This window comes from Pleurodeles waltl, chromosome 3_1 (assembly GCF_031143425.1).
Source record: "Pleurodeles waltl isolate 20211129_DDA chromosome 3_1, aPleWal1.hap1.20221129, whole genome shotgun sequence".
NCBI classification, from domain to species: Eukaryota; Metazoa; Chordata; class Amphibia; order Caudata; family Salamandridae; genus Pleurodeles; species Pleurodeles waltl.
The window spans coordinates 1,019,823,840-1,019,844,071 of record NC_090440.1 but is presented as its reverse complement, the minus strand read 5'-3'; the positions used below and the strand labels follow the sequence as shown (position 1 = coordinate 1,019,844,071).

At 39.8% G+C, this 20,232-nt stretch overlaps 1 protein-coding gene across 2 annotated transcripts in view; it reads left to right on the top strand.

Annotated features, from left to right (window-relative positions):
• Positions 1–231: 231 nt before the first annotated feature.
• FIGN (fidgetin, microtubule severing factor) overlaps positions 232–20,232 on the top strand; it is a 200,357-nt gene continuing 180,356 nt past the window's right edge. The window contains exons 1-2 of one of the 2 annotated variants that reach the window (XM_069224265.1): positions 232–681; positions 1,351–1,520. In XM_069224265.1, coding sequence (XP_069080366.1) covers positions 1,496–1,520 — 25 coding nt within the window. In that variant the 5' untranslated portion in view covers positions 232–681; positions 1,351–1,495. The remainder of the gene's footprint in view (positions 682–1,350; positions 1,521–20,232) is intronic. The other variant, XM_069224267.1, reaches the window with a different exon arrangement.

Here is a 20,232-nt window from a genome sequence, read left to right as displayed (position 1 = left end):
TCTGCCAGTCAGTACTTTTATCGGCTGCCTCTCACCCCCTGTCAAAGCGCCACTCGTTGCATCCCCCTCCTGTTGCACTGCGCTTCCTCCCTGCTTGAACTTCCTAAGGGCGCCACAAGGAGCCTGACGACGGATGAACGTCTCCTGTGCAGTGTCAGCAGTCCGTTGCTCGTGCGGCCCCCCTGCGGACCCCCTCGCTGGTCTTGCCCAGTCCTCTGTGTGCGAGAAGGGCCCGGGACGCCCCTCTGGAACGGACGTGAAGGAGGTGGAGGCAAGAGACTAGCTGCGGCTCTCCACGCTCATCCGCTAGCATCGCTCCCCCTCCTTCTGCGCTCCGCCTCCTCCAGCCTCATTTGCTCCAGAGCAGCAGCTGGTCAGCCGCTCGGCACCCAACCCCCACCCGTTCTCTGCTCCCCAACCTGGACACGCAGGCGACAAAAACTAAACACCCATCCAAACCACACCCGAAAACACCTCTCCAAAAACACCGGCCAGGAAAGCGGACCAGTAGCTCCCCACCCCCACCTGGTGAAACCCTTACCCCGGAGTCCAGCGTTGTGTGTGACTGAGCATTCAGAGCCCCCTCCCACCGGGGCCAGTCCTCCCTCCAGAAACTTGGCATGGTTTCGGGCTTCCCTGGGGCTCTCCTCCTCATCCTGGACTCCTGCAACTCCATCCCAGGTAAGCGTGGAAGGGACAGCTGCCATAGAGTAACCACAACAGTGCAGGCGCGAGGGGCGCGCTGAGAGCCAGAGATCACATTTACTCCATCCTGGCCGGAGGAGCCATCTGCCGCATACAAGCAGCATGTGCACGCTGTGCAGGGCGCCTCGCCGGCCGCTTAATCATTGTCAGCAGTAGTGCAGCGCTTGATTAGGAGTTGTGGGGTCGGCGCGTTCCCAAAATGTAATCATAGTTGTATTGCATTGTTATCCTAGCGGTAGAGGACTTGTTCCGCACTCTTCCGAAGGCAACTTCTAAATCAATGAAAACTACAGACGTTCAGCCTGCAAAGAAGGCGTCTGGGAAGTTAAGGTGCGCTAGTTTGCATTGGGTGGTCATGAAATGTCACTGGGACGCACTTAGTTTCAGTGGAAGCAGGCAGCTTTGATTGGTGTAAATATAGGGGGATGTAACAGCGTGGTGGGCGTGTTGTTGGGAGATAAATATCTGTATTTTAACGGTAAATGGCATGCATTGATCGGATCGCCCCCCTCAGATCCTGCTGTTTCTCAGGACTTGAGCGAAATCGGCATGTGCTTGCATTCCATGAAATGTGATTCCCCCCTTCTATAAAGGACATGCCCCCGCATTTTGTTAATGTTTCCTTCATAATTTAATCACTTACAGGTAGGGGGGCCGATGAGTACCTGACTAAAGGGCCGGCGTTTGGAGGCAAGTGACATCTGATCGCTAAGAGGGAAGTGTCTAATGAAAACCAGTGGAATTCCAGCCTCTGAAAATCCAATTCCGCTGTTTGTGCCGCCGACAAGAGATGATCAGTAGCACGAGCGTTTATGGTAGGCGCATTTCGACATCCTCACATTCGCTGTGTGTCTTTTTTGAGTCAAGTTATGAATGCAATTGGACTGTTTTCTTTGACTGCTGTTAATATTTTAACCTATTGTGTGGTCTTAGTCCTTTTCTAACTTGACGTTTACTTGGGTGTTCAGGGATACAGTTAGCTGCATAACCCAAATTGTGCATGTGGACAAGCACATACATATGTCCACGGAACAGAAGGAATTACCTACATTTCGTACACCAGGCGGCCAAGAAAGAGACAGACGCTCGCCGTCATAAATGTTTTAACTGCTTAGCCGAAATGTCCAGTCCCTGGTTAACATTTGATGGCCTTTCTTGGACATTTCGCACAGTTGCTCATTAGTTTGAGACTTTGCTACGTCTTTGGACCCTTGCATGTAAGCAGAACAGCTTGTTTTTGGTCTGCTGCTTAAACAGCCCTGACGAATCGGCGCTTTTCGCGCCCCATTATCTGCGAGCCCGTTATTTACTGTCTAACTTTCCCCTCAGTGACGGGATGAAGCAGTCTGGCGTCGTGGCTCCTGCTATATTTTTAACAGCTTTCTCCATGCCCTTCCCTTCTTTCCTCTGCACAAAAGGTCAGATAAAATAGAGCTTGAGGGATTTCTGCAGCTTTTTTTTTTTTTGCAGCGCACTGTACAATTGTGAGATGTGCTGTTTCTCTAAGACCAGCCAAGGACTCCGTCTGGCCCACAAGCTAGCCAGCGTGGAAAGGGAACAATAGTTTATGAGGAGTAAATAGAAGGTGGGAGGTGCTGCTTTCTGTCCTGCAGAAAGCAAAGGCGAGGCGCTCACGGTGTGTGCTCGGTGCAGTTGTTCGAGGCGTTAAATGCACTATTTATGTGTCTTCGCCTTCTGCCTCTGGAAACCGTTGGCTGCAAGCTATGCCTATTGTGACATATTTTTTTTTAATTTAGATGCACCACATATGTCCTGGAAAACGCTATCAGGGCAGATGCCGCTTCTCTTGGAGCTGTTAGTCCGAGTGTGATTGCCAGACAGAAGCTTTCCCTCTGCGATATTAAAGCTGTAATATATATTGTGGGTAGATTGAGTTGTTGGATGTGACAAGGAAGGCTTTCCTGTTACACGGACGCGAGCTGGGATGCGACTTTGTGTTTGGAGCTAACGCAGCGCAGTTTTGATTATAACTAGCAACGAGGGAGGTTCTTAATAATTAAAACACTAACATCCTATTGCAATACATATACAACTAGGGTGGAAAATATTACATTCACAATAACCGTCGCCTGCTCATTCATTCTGAAAATATGTTGACGTTCTGAACACTCCGAGTATTTTTGGCGGCATATGAAAAGGCAAACAAATGCGTCCCAGTTTTAATTAATGTTGGCGCACTTTTCCGAGGTGCAGGTAAGTAAACAACACTGCTAAATCTGCTTCATGGCGTACTATGCACTGCACGCTTCGTTTATTCTGCAGTTCATTTTGTTGCGCTCAAGAATGCGGCCTGAAAGACCCCCGCAGCATGGCTGCAGAAATGGGACTGGCTCAGTCACACCCCGTAAGCTCCGCTGTTGCGCATGAAGTGTGTTGTGGTCAGGAAATGAAAGCTACAATGGCCCTTGAACAAGCCGTTTATCAGCAGCCACATCTGTCAAGTAAGGGCTTGTCACATTAATCCTCCCCAAGTTTGGTGTGACCGAGGAACAGCTTTCATGTTGTCGATTCCAAATGCATACATTTAAAGATAGCTGTGTCACAATGCTAGCAGCACTGACTGCGTATTTTTGAACGTGTGCATCATCATGCATCAGCTTGAGTTACTTATTCGCCTAGTTTTTGATAGCTCTGTTGTTGGTAGGTTGCAAAAATGTTTTGTAGAAGAAAGGCGTAAAATGATCAAATTTGCATTTATTACCTTCCAGTATGGTCAGGCAAGTCTCGTCACAAGAAGTTTATCAAAGACATTTTATGCTTGAAACATCCAGAAAGTTGGTGTAATGTTCCTATAGAGCTTACATAATGACAGTGTAATTTTGTAGTTTTCAAATAGTGCTATTTTTTAAAATCTGCTTTTCAGAAACACTGCTATCCGAAGCACCATGCTCGATATTGCAGTGTTTCCTGCTCAGGTTCTGAAGTTTGCTTTGCATGGGATGCACAATATCCTAAAAAGAAGAATACAAGACATTACAATCATAGATTTTGTAATGCTATTTGACGCTGATGTAATCCTCAGGTGAATTCATTTTTTTGTTAATTCTAATACCATTTCTATCTGCATCCTGGGGTTTTAAAAGAACACTTCTAATACCTGTTCACTTGAGTTTTTCTTTCTTTGTGGCTTTTGAATACCTTAAACATGTGTGCCTTTTCCAGTCTCATAGCTTTACCATTATTTCCCCATAACAGTGTAAATACGTATACACCGTAACACTTTGAAAAAAATCCAAAACACAATACTTTTTGACCACAGTTTTCGTAAAGAGGACGTTATTTTCTAAAATATTCAAATTTAATTTCTTCTGAATTTTGTCCTATTATTGTTCGAGAGTGTGCCATGACTGTGCCTTAGAGAGATGTCAGCCTTGCTAATTAATCATGTTTGACACTAAGGAGTCACAAGGTAGTGGCAAGGCCTTGCTGGTATTTCATATGTGGGACTGAATTTGAGTCCTACAGCAAGATGTTTTTCATAATAATACATTTACAGGAGCCATTTGTGTTCGATTGCAACATTCTCTGCTGTGAATATGGACCACAGTGCTGACAGCTTGCACATCTCCTTATATCTTTGCACTAAAGTCAATATACTATCTGCCGTTGCTGTCAGTTTAGGAGGTTCAAGTACAGAGTTCTGTCAAAATACTTTCCAGGATGTGGTATTTGTCTGGACAGCTTCTAGAGCTTTTGTCACTCTGCAAGACCTTCCCAGCTTTGCAGAAGCACCTCTTTTCATTAAAAAGACCCCAGTTACACTGTTCAAAAGAAATGTAGTAAAACAAATAAGATGATTTGTTGAAGAGAATATTGGTTGCCTGCTTGTATTTTGGGGTATATTGGTATCCTTTGTGGGATGATCAAATCATGTTATTTACATTTTCTGTTATTCATATTATATTTGTTTTGAATGGTTTTGGAGCTAAATTATTTGTATATGTAGATTATGGCATGTAGACATCTGGTAGTCCACTGTAAATTTTATATACTTTTAGATTCTTTACTCTACATTTAAACATTTCAAAGCTGCTTTGTGGAAATTATAATTTGTCTTTGCACTCATCGCTTGGAAACCTAACAATGATGTTATATTGAAGGGTTTGTGGGCCACCTGGCGGAGCTGGAAGTACACCCTTATTGTTTTAAACATGAACGTAACTTCTGCTGTTTCTAGATCAGTATCTAACCTAGATTTGCTTAATCAGCATTGCTTGCACAACAGCATTGCACCGTAAGTGCAAAATTTATGGATACATCTTTGACATTTAATTACAGTACGGTTACTGTATATTGATTTATAAATATTTTTTGAATGGGCGATTGCCTTGTAGATGTTTATGTGAGTTAGTCAAGCATACAGTTGATCAATAGGACGTGATGTATTGATCAATCAGCACATCCCAGTTCCCCAAATCTCTTACAATCCAGCAGCCGAGCATGACGGTGGGAAAACAATAAGAAGTTGAAATGTGGTATTGTAGCTCTCAAGGGATATGAATTGGAATTCATCTTTACAAATGTTATCCAGAATAATGCAGAGAATAATGGTGGCGATTTGGGATTTGTGAGCTCAAAATTGTTTTACTAATTGCTTCATGTACCCCTGTTAAATATGGTGTATGCTGTGATTCCATAAAAGTGCAAATTAGATGTGCTTCGTTTATATAACTAATACACCAGTTGTTTTATAATATTTTTACAATATGATCATGTGCACTATTTCTGTGCAAAGCATTTATCAAACATCATAGTTCCTTGCAGATTTTCTAAAATGTACCTGCAGTTTTATGTAGAGCCTATTATCTACGTTTTCCTTGCATGTACTATACATTCTAGACATGTAGTCACAGCACATTCTGTTCAGAAGCTTACGAATAACATTGGTGCTTAGAGGATACATGTGTATGCTTCCTGTTGCATGCTGAATATTGGATAAAAGTACAACTCTTGAGACAATTTTTAATTATTTGCTTTGTGTAAAACGTAGTTTTTTTTTACATATTATTTTTATTGAGATTTTCATTGAAGTTAGAACAACAATACTGCATAATATACTCATCTACAGAAACTGACATTTACCACTGTTACATTACATAGCAAGAGCTATAATCACAACAAATATCATTCTGAGTCCCGTTGAAACAATATGGCAAATATGGCAAATAACAGGGAAAATAAAAATGAGGTAGATCCAAAATCAGGCTGTCGGATGGGGTCGGAGACAAGCACAGCACGAAATGCGTATGGTTGTGTGAAACTTTGATGGCTACGTTTTTTTCTCAACTCTGTTTTATAATTCAAATCACCTGTCCAATATCTCACTCTTTGCATGTCATTTCTAGAATAAAGCAGACTTGCAGCTACCTACTTGCTGTGAGTGTGCAGATGCACTGTAAACAATGCGTACAGAGTGACGGAATTTCCACCATTGTGGAGTTTTAAATGCCTATTGCTCTGTTCAGCACTACTAAATCAATTGAGAGCTCACCTAGACTCACACTGAACAGTTAATAGTTCATTTGCTGTAATCAGACTTAGATTGTTAGACATGCCTATGTGGGTTGAACACTAGGATGTGGTGGTATGTTGCATTATGACCCAGACAGGCTGATTCCCAAGGGCTGGAAATCAACGGTTAAAGATTTCAGGATGGCTGACATGAATATTCATATGTTTTAATTTACATACAATAATCTTAAATGCATGTAAATTTATCTCATGCATATTCATGCTGGATGTCCTGAAACCTGACCCATGACCAACCCTCGGTGATAGTAGTTGGACACCCTTGCTCGCAAAGTTGTTACATTGTTAGATAACTCTGTTTGCTAGACAAACAATATTGGAAATTGTGTTGCCATTATCATATTTGCTTACCAAGAACTGAAAGTTTGAGTGCACAGTCATCGCAAGAAACCTGATGACTTGTTGAATAATTTTGCTTTGACAATGCCATTAAATACAAAAGAAGTACAGTAATTGGCATGGTTTTTATAGCATTTTATTTTGTGCAATTTGCCTTCTGTTCTGTACAAGGTTATGCGTTCTCAATTTTAGGTTGGGACTGATTTTATCTATATCAAAAATGAAAATTGGATTGGTTCTTGGGATTCCAAGGATGCCTGGGTTATTTTAACCAAGTTTGTGATTGCACTGAATAACTAATTGAAGTGGCTATGCCAATTAAGACTCCATTCGAAAAGAGCTCATGCACTTTCTAGAAGTGGTGTTTGATTTTCAACATAATTGCTGGGAAATGGAATGGTCAACAGTACACCAACCCGGAAGAAAAAGCTCAAATACCTTGTAAGAGATTTCTGTTGAGGATTTTATCTTAGCTTTTGAAAAAAAGCTGCATGTTCTTATAGTTGTAGAGTAAGATTTCTCAATGTTATCATATTACATATAGCTGTATTGGTGATACATATGTACAAAGGCATGCAAAGTAGATTAAACCAAAGCTTCCGTATTATAGAATGCCCAAGTGCCTTAGTCGGCAATGTCAGAAAGACATAACTTTGTTTTTAAGCTTACATTTTACTTTAGATAATGCACATATGTTGTTTTTGATGGAAATATCTTGCATGATTGTAAATAATGTGTTCATTATTCTCACAGTAGCCCATTTAAGGGGCACACTACAGGTGGAAGCCCATTAGTGGAGACTAGGTGAAAAAACTGAAGCATTAGCTGAACGTGAATTTTGACATGAATGGTCTTTCTAGAAATTACAGTAATTATAGACTTTCCAGTCAACATTTTGACATTTGTGGAATATCAATCCGCATAAAGTGGGACTGCTGGTAAAGTAGATACACTTTAGAATTATAAATGCAAGTATTGGGAGCATTAATGTATATTGAAAATTGCAGTTTATATTATACATGTCTCGTTTTAAACCACTTTAATTTGATCCACGTCTCAAAACTTTTTTATTTGACATTCTGCAGTATAAACATATGGAAATTTAGTGCATTGAGCATGTGGCATGCCAAGAGCAAACTCACATTGTATTCAGCTGCAGTTCACTTGGGGTATATGTCAATGACAGAATTTGGATTCATGTTACAATTTCTTCATGTAGAAAGCATTGTAGATTGACGTTTTAGTGATCCTTTAAAATGAAAAGGAAAATTTTGTAGCTTTGCTTTCAGATGCATGTTTTCATGTTTTATACATGTAGAAGTAAAATAATGTTAGCAACGGGTTAAGCGATCAGTTTGAATTCTAGGGTTCAAGAATCAAAACACAAGCTAATAGGTGGATATCTCTGCAAACATCCTTTCTCTTCAAGCTCCACTCCTGTATGCATGAAAATCTAAGTATCCATGAGGGCTCCAATTCTTTCGCTGTGCTTATTCTATAGTTCTTCTTTTCCAGGTTTAGTAAGAAACCATTCCGTCAAAGCTCACAAAGCGTTAGCCTTCAGGTTGTCTTGTAGAGATTCTGTACTGTACAAATTTTGTTGTGTTTTTTTTATTGAACATGTTCATACATGCAAGGTTCCTGTTTCTAACCACGTTGTTTAATTTGATTAGCAGTCCATTCAGTTTTAATTTGTGATCTGATGTATTTCTTCTGTTACTCGAAGCTACAGCAGTTACATGCTACTGTTACTGCTGTCATGGGTGCCCAATTTATTGATTTTTGCAGTGGTGTAATTCTGAGTACAACCAGCTGAAATTTGGACTTGTGACATTTAGGCTAAACCCATATCTATGCATCAAGCACAGAGTTAATTAAAATCTACACCCTGGTTCTCGTGGCGCTACCTTATACTCTCTGACACAGTTTCTGAAAAATGTAGCTGCACTGGAGTCGACTATCCAGTGAAGTACCTTATAAAGAACCCATTGCCCCAAAAAAATACAAAATACCCTTGCTCTACAAAACCATATCTTAAGCACTTGTGGTCCAATAGCAAAATACCCCGTTGTTGGTTTGGGGCCACGAAGTACGATGACTAGCCAGCTGCAGGTGAGGGACGTTTTTACCCATGTCCTACAAGAAGCATGATCTTTGTAACCAAGGAGGCTAAGGGCCTGATTTAGGTCTCGGCGGAGGGAATACTCCGTCACAAATGTGATGGATACCCCATCCGCCATATTACGATCCCCATAGGAGATAATGGGATCGTAATACGGTGGATGGGATAGCTGTCACGTTGGTGGCGGAGTATCCCCTCCGCCAATACCTAAATCAGGCCACAAGTCCTAGATGTTGATAGCAGAAATGGCAAATATACTTCCTGAAAGACAAAGTCTTTCTCCCTGGATTAATTTATCCAGTGTTACTCTAAGCATTTATTGAAAAAGTACTCTTTGCACTTTAAAGAGAAGGATTCCACCTTAAACAGGGTAAGAAAAGCAGAATAAATGTAGTTGAAAGCTGCATGCAAAACAATAAAATGAGCCCTGTAACCATCCGGGTTTCAAAATAGCAATGTCGCTGAAAAGGAAACGTATTTAGTTTCCGACCTTTATGTTATAGAGTCTCCTTCAATCCCGGTACAAAATACAGATTGTTACCCTTATGTCCGCGGTACATAGGGGAAGGCCTGATGTAATCTCTGCGCCTATTGCCCCTCCTCTTACTAACCCTTACTCGTGCCATTGTCCTGCCCTCTCCCATTCCTTAGTTACAGTGTTTTGACTTCTTTACCAAATGGAACCGTACCCGCGTGTGCCATATTGCTTGAGGACCGTCCATTTTATTTCAGTTGTGTCTAATCTCTCCATTTGTAATAATACTTTTACACACGTAATTGTTCGCTGTTTTCCAAAGAATAAAGGTGCATTTTTTTTTTCTGCGACTTTTTCAGATTCTTTTTTTTTTCTGTCTTTAGCATCCTTTTTCCTGCATTTTTCTTTTTCCCTTTGCCATCATGAGCTTTTTAATTGCACAGTAGTGTGTGAACACAGAGCTCGACCAATCACCTCTCACTAGCTCCGGAGCTTGTAATTCTGGTTACTGTTCTAGTAAGGGTCAAAACTGATATGCCGGTGTTCTGGTGGTGTGTCTCTAATGCAACGCCTTCAGTGTTTGAGGAGCCTCGCTGCCTTATTCTGGTGGACATCAGGGGCGCAACTGTGTATACAGTAACACCGCATTGTTTTGAGCTTGCACGTTGTGTATTGTGTAGCCGACAATACTTTGTTCTGTAACCTGTTTCCTCCTGTAGTCCTTTCTCCTTGCCCGTCACTATCTAAGTGAAAGCAAACACGTGAATACATTTCTGTCAGACAACGATATGTATCACACAGAAAATGTCACTACGTTTTGAAAAAAACATTGTGCAATTCACATGTTTTCATTAAACACCTTCTGTATTATTGATAAGTGTGGGCAATCCAGGAAAAATACATATTTTATGTAATATATTTTGTGCATTAATTAGACATGAGTTAGCAAATGCATTTTTTGCTGCCGATGAGAATGTCTGCGCACAGTACCATAATTATTATTCACACATAATGTGATATCATAATTTAAGTTTGAACATAGTGGTGTTACTGGCTCGATATAGTGTTATCTATTTTAGGAAATATTAGGTCATGGGACCGGGCGAGTGACTTATCCCTGCAGTGGACTTGTGTGGTGTCTCCAGCTCAGTCTAGTAAATGATCATGTGTAGGCTTTTCCATCTAGGCCTCGCACAGAGAAACCTCTCTCCAGCTCCCTCCACCTTTTCATTTTGCTGGACCTATTGCCTGAAGTCTACAGCACTGGCATTAAGACGGTGACATTTATAGTATGTGCTGGAAGAAATGGCATTTTTTTCCGGAAGTACCTGACACAAGAGATCACATTTTGAAGCTTGAAATACATTTAAACACCCAGCACCCTTTCTTATCAAAACTTATACATATTGGAAAGTCTAACAAAAACATACCTGAACGTTCTTGAAGGCGTGCCATTTATTTTCAGAATTAATTTTTTGCATCATTGAAAGATTGCTTCACGACGAACAGTTCCATCAAAAGAGCTCAGAAAAATAACGAGATTCTGTTCTGTCCATGGGTGCCCAGATGCTGCAAGATTGTTTCTGAAAAGGCTTCGTGACTGAACGCCTATTTAATCCACTGGTGATGTTACTTTGGGTGTTCACACCGTACACAGAATCCAAGAAACAATTTCTCTCTATGGTGTACATAGACACTGACTAAAATATCACCAAGAAACAATATCACTTTCTTCATTCAAAGTAAAAGGGAGTGCATCTGGTCAATTATTTGTGAAGCACTAATATTGTTAAACACTCAGTCAGTTCGTCGTTTTTGCACCTTTTCACAATTACCTTTTTATTGTTTTTTTTTTACTGGAATTTGGTATGTTTGGAAATAAAGTAAATAATGATCTTGACTTGAGAATTCCCTAATTTTTAAGAAATATTGCTGCACATAACAGAGCTAGAGTGTTGTGTATCGTTTTCCAAATTATCTTTTGTGTGTTGGATGCTTGTGGAGAACTGATGGTTTCTGCACTGATGCAGTAACGCATGCCAAACAATACAAATAATGCACTGACCTATCCCTTACAATGCCTTGATATAAGATTAATGCATCCTTCTCAGATGCTTTAGACAGCTCCACGGTGTTTACTCGTGTGGTTGTAAGGAGAATGTGAAGTGCCAAGTATCACATGAAGCCACTTGTATACGTCACCTCTACCAATGCCTTCATTACTGTAGGATCTCACTCTAGACAAGGGGAGATGTAAAGCAAGGTCAAGCGGACTCTGAGGACTCTCTTCATAATCTAATTCTGTATCTCCTATAAGAACTGTATACATTTCACACCATAGCATCACTATCATATATTTTTGTTCATTGTACTCCAATGGATTTCCTAACATTTAATACTGACCTATGTGTGAAATTGTCTACACACCATGAATAGGCGTAGGGACAATAACAGAGAAGGAAGTATTGCCCAAGGGTTATTTATTAGTTGGTGAAACCGTGACGTTGCCTAGTACCAAAGGCAAAAGGTAGTTGTATACAAAGTTTTAAATTAATGTTTCAGTCTAGAACCGCCATATTTTTCATTGCAAGGTTCGATAGATGTGGCAGGTCCTCAAAATTCCTTATCTTATTTTTACACATACAATTATGAATATAGGGGAAACCGGGGATTGCCCAACCAAGCTTGTTTGGTTTAAGTTGGGTTTCAAAATTAAAAAAAAAAAAAAAATTGTGAGTGATAAGTATGTCTAATAATGTAAGTTGTGTATCCCTTCCATCAAAGAACTGTTAGTTTTTAGTAGTAGACTGCAATTCCGGTTAAAGTGGTTTGTAATTATTAGTAGAGTGGCCTGGTCTCATGAGAGGGGAGACCTTCAGAGAAGTAGCTCATGATGCCCCTCTCCTACCTAAGCAATAATAATACATAGCATATTACCTGATGCAAAGCTGCATATATGGTTTGTGATGCTACCTTTTCGTGCATAGAAAATTTTTATACAAAGGTATTTACCCACCACCAGATCACAAGGTGCAGTGAAAGTGAAGTATCGATTTTTTCTATGCAGAAAATACATACTGAGTACATGTCCTTATTTAAAACTTCATAATATGCGAACATTATGTTAAATTTGCCTCGTCAGTTGAAGAGGCTTCTCTTGAGGCTGACTAGACTCCCTTAAGCAGTGCTAATATCGTGCAACACTGTTCTAATCCATTCTCAGCCTGATCTAACTTTAACTCTTTCTCACATTCTGTCACTTACTGCTTTTTGGAATCCGACTCCCAAAATCAAATGTAAGTTATTTAACAGGTAATTCACGAGATTAGTTGCTAACTGGTCTGATTTACTGCCAAAGAGTAATCAAACCCACAAACATTAAAAGTATGAAATGATGTCCATACCAGTAACATGAGTTGTGATGTGTCACAAAACGGCGTAATACTCTACCAGTATTGCTGCCTGATCTGTTGATGGTACTTCCATTTAGGTCCACCCCAGCATCCAAAACATAGAGCAATTTTCCCCTTGAATACTTTATCTAGAGTCTCTTGGAAATCTGGTGCTCTCTTTATGAATATGGCAGAGCGGTTCAACTATACTTCAAGTTGTCCAGTTTTTCCAGACCTGAGATAACCAGCTCCGAATACACTAGAACTCGTTTTGACCAGGTGTAGATTTGCACCCAGTAAAACTGCAGAGGAGGAGTCTGAGGGTCCAGACTGGTCTGCCCCTGCCAACCCCTTGCAGCACCACAGGTGTGAGGGCGATGGAGATGACAGTGCTTCTTCCAGTGTGGCATGGACTGGAATGGCCACAAACACCCTCCCAATCCAGTTCCTTCAATGTGCTTGAGCCCATGATGACACCTATCACCTGCGGTACACAGTCGCATAGTTAATCTGTTCTAAAGGACATGTGGAATCGGACAGTATTGACCACGAGTAAACCCACACCTAATTCCTGCCCGATCCTAACAAGTGCAAAAAGGTTATTAGATGTAAATGTTTATATTAGCACATATTTTAAGCAATATCTTAGAATATCATTTGAGCCTCAAGGCGTGAGATTTTGTTCAGAATAAAAGAAAATGCCTTTGACATGACACTTTTTGTTGGGATTTCAGTGGCAGAGGAAGGATAAATGGTTTATGTCAGGGCATGGTATTCATAAGTCACAACTATTTTAGATCATCCATGCAGCCAGGTGCATGCCTTTTGGGTTTTGGTGAAAGATAGGCATCACCTAGTTATTGGTGAGAATCATGCATTTATCGTTTAAAGTGGATGCTGAAGCTTGAAATGGGATGGGCAGAGGGACTAAATGGATCTGGCAGAGAATAGTTGTGAGCACTCTGGAATACACAAGGAGGTACAGTGATTTTTAAGATGGGTTGGCCAAGTCTGAGATACATAGCACTCTAGAACAACGTTTGAAGCAATGAAGAATATAGTTAATCACCTGTGCATAATGTATAGGCTTTCGACTATGACCATATCGATTTACAGTGAAGTAAAAGTTTAACAGTCTTAGAAATGAGGCTAGGAGCTTTTCTTGGACAAATTAGGTAGAGTTGCTTATCCAGTTTCTAGACCTACGCTGGAAAGCATTGAAAGGGTGACTGAGTTTGTCATGTTGAGGTTGTTGTGTGTTTCAGTTTTTGCTCTCTGTGGAAACTAGATAAGAAGTCCTGTTTTATGCATTAGAGGTTCGACAGTGGCATGTTTGAATGACCACAAAGAAGGCACCAGGATGTTTTTGTGACTCAAGCGTCATGACATAGTTTTGACTTCAGATATTAGTGCAAGAAAAAATGGTCCATTTTGTTAAACAGGTGTAGTTCAAAAATAAAAGCATATGGTCTTAAGGTTCCCCCACCCAAGGCTAGTTCCAGTGGTATTTAATTCCCATTGTTAATAATCACCAACTAATTTTCCTTTCTTTTCTTGCAAATTTGCCAACAGGAGTAAGAAGTTAGTGCTGAAATAAATAAAAAATAACATAAAATAACAGAAACGTAAGTAACATTTACTAAAGGGAGAGAAAGGTATCTCTTTAATAAAAATTAAAAAAGACTGATATCATCACTGGGGTTGACCCCACTTGAATGAAGCTTCAAATTGGAGCAGCTCTCCATAAGGTTAATCCTTTTATAAGACCAGTACAAAGCGATGTTTGTTTTGGTGGAATTTTACCTTTTCTTTTCTTGTGAGGTGTTGTATTCTGTAAATGTGGATCAGCTGTAATCTGTTCCAGTGAATTTGGGTGGCAAGTGATATTTCTCCTTCTTCTGTATTGTATTAGATTATTTTGTTGAAAATAATAAATAAATGCTGCCCACTTTTGCCTTTTCTCTCATGCGGCATGGAAGGTGTCACTGCTTCAAGTAGTTTGAATGGTTTGTAATGGTGTAGTGGTAACCGTGAGTCCTTGGCCATTGTGTTTCACTGAAACCAAGCAGGTTGCTGAATTGAAGGCTTGGGATTTTTTTCCTGGTTATTAGAGGTGAACCCGTTGTTACTGAATGTAATACGTTCTCTGTCAGAGATTTAAACCCTTTATCACAGACCTCCGAGGGGAGACGCAACTATTGCTTTGGACACCTCAGAGGCTATCAACATTTCCACAATTCTTTAACTGTCCGTGTTTTAATTTAATGTTGAGAATTGCATTGAGTTAGAAGGATAAATTTGCTTTCCAAACAAGATTATGCTAGTACAGACTTGTAGAGAATTTTGTACTCTTTATGATTTTTGCCATTTGTACTTGTGTTCTTCATTCTTGCAAGACACCTTAGCATTCTTTCACATTTATGTGTCCGGTTAGTGGTCGGTATTATTGAGCTTTCATTAGAGGGTTTCATATTCTCTTTACCGAGAAGCTCAAAACATCGGGTTGAGAGTTGTTTTTTTTTTTTATTTTAGTGAAACTTTCTTCAGTTTGGGAAATGGTACTAGTGCTTTGTTTTTAACTACTGTAAAGGTACTGCGGCTAGAGTGTCTAAATCATGTCGAAGTCTAGAGAATTTCCTTAAATTTGGACCAGACCTTGCCAATGAAAATTAATCAGGTACAATTATTGATTTTGTTTGTGGTATCACCCTAGTTGTCATTCATAAAAACTCAGTGACAAATACACCTGTAATCAAACGTGATGCAACGTGGATTTTCTTTTGAATCCATTAGGTCCCAGTGCAAGCCGACCTCTGTTAATTTTTATTGTTGTCAATACACAAGTATACTTTCAGTTCAATATGAAGCCTTCTCATGAACTGCTCATCAAGTACTTACCGCCCAATAAACATTACTTCTACGTTCTCCATCCTCCAGTTTGCAGACTTTTCTTTGCACACTAGCTTCTGCCCAAGACGTTCAGTATTTTTGCCTTTAGTAATTGTATGACTTGTTTTGTCTAGTCCTTGTTTCACATATTTCTATATGTAAAATCAAAGACATTGAAAGATCCCTGAGATGTGGGATAGGCTGGTTGCTATAGCCTTTGCAACAAAAGACATGATTCAGTTGATTAGATTGTAATTATGTACCTATTGCAAGCCAGTTACAGCGTGAAACCTGTTTTAAGTCACTTTTATTAAGTAGCTGTTTTACCTCTCAGTTTATTAAATCATTAAAACAGCCATGAATGGACAAACATATTTATGGTTAAGATCTTGACGTGAAATGCATTCGCTTTAATTGAAGGATACAGACAAATTTGTGTGGTAACTGAGTTTACTGTTTTTCGAATCTTTTTAGCTTACAATATCAGCTTCTTTGTTTAGCATTTCCCCTAGTCTAAGTTTCCCCTCTATAAGCATTAACAACTGCAAGGCAAACTAACCAATCCTCCTCAGTGTTGGAGTGGGGGAACCCCATTATTTGTTCCTTTACTCTTTATGTACTGATGGGTTTCTATTTTTTTAAATTTCTGTAATATTACAAGCATTTTGTAATAACCACTTTTGAGGTTCAAACTCTTCAACCACGTCTTTCGAAACTAGAGCAACCTGCCTCTAACTAATTGATCTAGGTTTGTTGTTATAAATGTAAAAAAATAGAAGCCATGAAGACACAATGCACTAACATTCCCACAGAATAACTGGTCTTTTATCATTGTTTCCCACTATAATACCAGAATTCAGGGTGTGTAATGGGGCTTTGGAATGGGATTTCATTATTTCAATATTCTTCAACCATATGTCCTGTTGGGATCCAAAACATGCGACGTATAATCATAGGACTGTTGTGCAGCTTTGTTCTAGGTAAATCTGAAATTCTTTAAGAAACCCTTCTACACAATGTGTCACTTTCCAATCAATTGTCTCACCCTGTTATATGTATTTGTGTAATACTTAACTCACCCGAGAGGGTGTTCTGGTGCTGAAGAAGGAGCTGTATCGGCCTAACCAGGGCCAGGGGTAGGTGAAGAGTCAGGGTTTTAGTTTCTTGTGGAATTCAGGAACTGATGAGGTGGCTGTGATGTACAAGACATGTTTCTTACATCCTTTAGGAGTGAGGTAGGAGAAGACACCACTGCCTGAACTGATTCCACCTATGTGGAGGTATGAATGTGAGTAGGACTCCAGCTGAGAGGAGGAGGTGTCTGGTAGGTTTGTGGAAGTTTATGCAGTTGTTGGGGTGCATGATGCCACTGTTGTGTAAGGTTTGGAATGTGTATGTGTAGATTAAAGAGTGCTTGTTGTGTATATTGTGTTGTGTTTTTGTGATATCTTTCCGTATTGTCTTCTCGCTATTGGTGATATTTTTAATAGATCACTAGCACAGTTTGAGGACAAAATAGCAGGCTACTAACTGCTGTTAAAGCGAGACTGTTAATAAATATTGCATTAATCTGACAGAGGTGTAAATATGATTTTTTTGTTGTGTTAAAGGGTTTCTTCAGTGTGTGCTATGACCCAAAGATCTCTTGGCACCGAAATTAATTGAAGCTTATCAGGTATTAATTATAAGATTTGATGAAGATGAGTTTTCAGTTTTTACCCGAACAATAAACTAGATTGGATGGATTTAATTCCGTGTGGTGATTTGTTTATCAAGGAGGGATCAAGAACCAAAACGTCCGTGCTGCCTAAAGTGGATGTCCAGAATTGTGCACAGGGGAAGATGATTTCAGGATCTCTATGAATTACCAGGAATGTATCTCCTCGAACCTTGCCCTAAAAACCGAATTGTATTTAAATCTATGGACTGTACAAACCACTTTAAATGAAAAGCGAAGATCAATTGAAATCCAGTAAAAGGTTGTTGCAAATGGCCTAGCACTCTTGGACTGGGAAGCTGGCAAAATGAACAATCACCTTGGTTATTAATGATTTGAAGAATATTTAACACAGAGGTGCAGAAAATTCCAACAGTCCAGTGTCAGTCTGTTCACTGCAAAAAATATTAGACCGTGATTCGTAGGAGAGGTGATGGGCAATTTTACATATGATCTGAGTAAAACAAAATAGTATTCTACCACTGAACTGACTGGGCAGATAGATATAGTGTTGCTTTTAGCTTAACTCTCAGACTATTTACCACTGTGGAATAAGTGGAACACTGTTGAGATTCTGAGGTCAGTGCGCAGGATCTGGATGGAGGTGCTGCCACCAGTTAATAGACTTTCTGTATTTTTGTCAGTGCCCTTCATCCCGTCTCAAACATAACAAATGCAAACCCATGGGGAACAGTCATTTGTAGATCAGCAGTCCAGATGGTAGAAATTATCATCTGTATATGTAAAGAATTGGAAGCCAAGTGATCTAATTATGTTAGCTAGCAGTCTAGCCTATGCACTAAAATAACAAGGGGCCAGCCAAGAGCCTTAATGGACATGACAGGTAGAACTGAGATATATGTAGAGGGTAGGACCTACGGATATTTACTGAGGATGATTGCAAATGAAGGAGAACAAGTTGACTGCAGGCCCACTCAAACCAATGACTTTTAGATTGGTGAAGAGGAGTTTATGGTCAACAGTATGAAATTCATCATAGAAAACCAACGGGATTGATGCATTGACCCTGCTGACATCAGCAAAAAGCCAAAGTTCACGGATGGTGGAATGCAATGCCTGTTACTGTTAATAGTTCTGAATTACAAATATAATTAAATATTCCCTAAGTTGGGGCCATAAACTAAGAAGATTTAATTCTAGTGGACTTGGCCAGTGTCCAGAGAACCCCAAACAAACGTTAAGCTGGACTAGATGACAGATAAGCATGTTATCACTGTTTAGCCTCATGCCATATACATGCAGGTTTATGGTATCACGCTAGACCTGAAGTTGTAGACACATAAGGTTAATAACGGCAGGGGCGTGATCTTCATCTTTCACAAATAAAGATATTGCTGTTGCTATAGTTGTGGAATTACTGTTGCGATTTATGGCTGTTCTGCACCTGCTGCTAGACTCTGGTTCAATTGTTTTTCAATATTGGCTAAAGCTATAGGTTGCCTGTTTCATTGAATACTATGGCAGCATCTTCTTGAAAGTTACACTAATCTTTTAATTGCAATGATGTTGAGTTTCTGACTTTGAAATGGTTACCTAGTGCATTCAACAGAAGAAATATTTGGAAGCCAATAAGTGGTTGTTTCAGTAGTGTAGTGAAGGAGGGTGCCATTTTCTACCTATTGTTGTGGAACTCTGCGGATTTCAAGAGACATCCGGGCTGCTCAGACATTTTAATATTTCTGATTTTGACATCCTATGACAACAGGGAACATGGGTGGCTGGTATGGTTATCAAAGCCCACACTTTATCAGATGGATAGCCATATCACATAGAGGTACACCAACGTGTTTTCTAGTGACATTGTTTTCTAATGCTCTTGAAGGGGTTGGCACTCTGTTTGTTAAACCTCTAGATTCTTTATTAGTCATCACAGTTGTGTTTGGTGTAGCAGTGACATGATGATTGTTACTTTATTTCTAACCTTCCAGTATTAAGTGAATTATTCATCTTTAGAATGCTATGAAGGAAAATAGTTTCTCTTTATAAGCCTCTATTTAGATGATATCGAATCCAAGTTGTTTTGCTGTTGATTTCTCTGAAGAGGTAAGAGCAGAACATGATGTAGTTTGGATTATCTGCACCCCCAAGTTTATTGTGCCCAATAAGGACAATGTAGACTTCCAGTTGATGTAACTCATTTACTTGAGGGCCTTTAGATACTTTGAAGATAATTGGGTGATCATTCATGGTATGTAAACAGGGTTTAGGGACGCGCTCCATCAATAACTATTTATGCAGTTCGATGAGACCCGGATATCACTTTGAGAGTGATTTAAACAAGTGTTCAAAACATTAAGTTTAGGAATCCTATGTTTTATGAAATGTTGTGTTACAGATACATGTACATTACTGAATAACCAAGACAAGCAGTTTTGCAGAGTATTGGACAAGGGGTTTTGAAGCCTGAATTGTTTGGACCGCTATTGTAAAGAAATTGTTTTAAGAATTGGAGAAAGTGAAGATTCTTTGTTTCAGTTCTAGGCTTGCTGCAATGAGGTTGTCTCATGGCTTTGACAAATTAGAGACTGTCTTCCTCCAAATATCAGAGGTTACAGAATGAGTATGATCGGATTTGGGCCCAGGGTACGATGCTGAGAGTCAACTAGTGGTGCACTGTTGGCGATTGGGGAGGTATAGGTCTTGTCAGCTTCTGGGGCATAATTCACACCTGTTTGCCTCAATGGCTAAAAGGTACTGCAGACTCAATGTCATCAGTGAAACTAGGGCCACAAGAGTCCATGTGGACCTTCAAGGAAATGAAGCTCTGCACCATAAGCTAAAATGGGCAAAGCCTTGGATATACAGGACTTGCTAAAAGGTAAAATCGAATTATCCCTCACATCAATCTGGATTACTGCCTGTACAGTTATTTAAACAGGCAGTACTGTGTCTTCTGAGATAATGTCACAACTCTGTTGTACTGATCAGGGTGGAGCAGAAGATAAAGATTTCCTGACTGAAGTTGAATGGATTTGAAGCACCTGAAATCATCGTAGAAATGCTGCAATACAAGCAGATATTT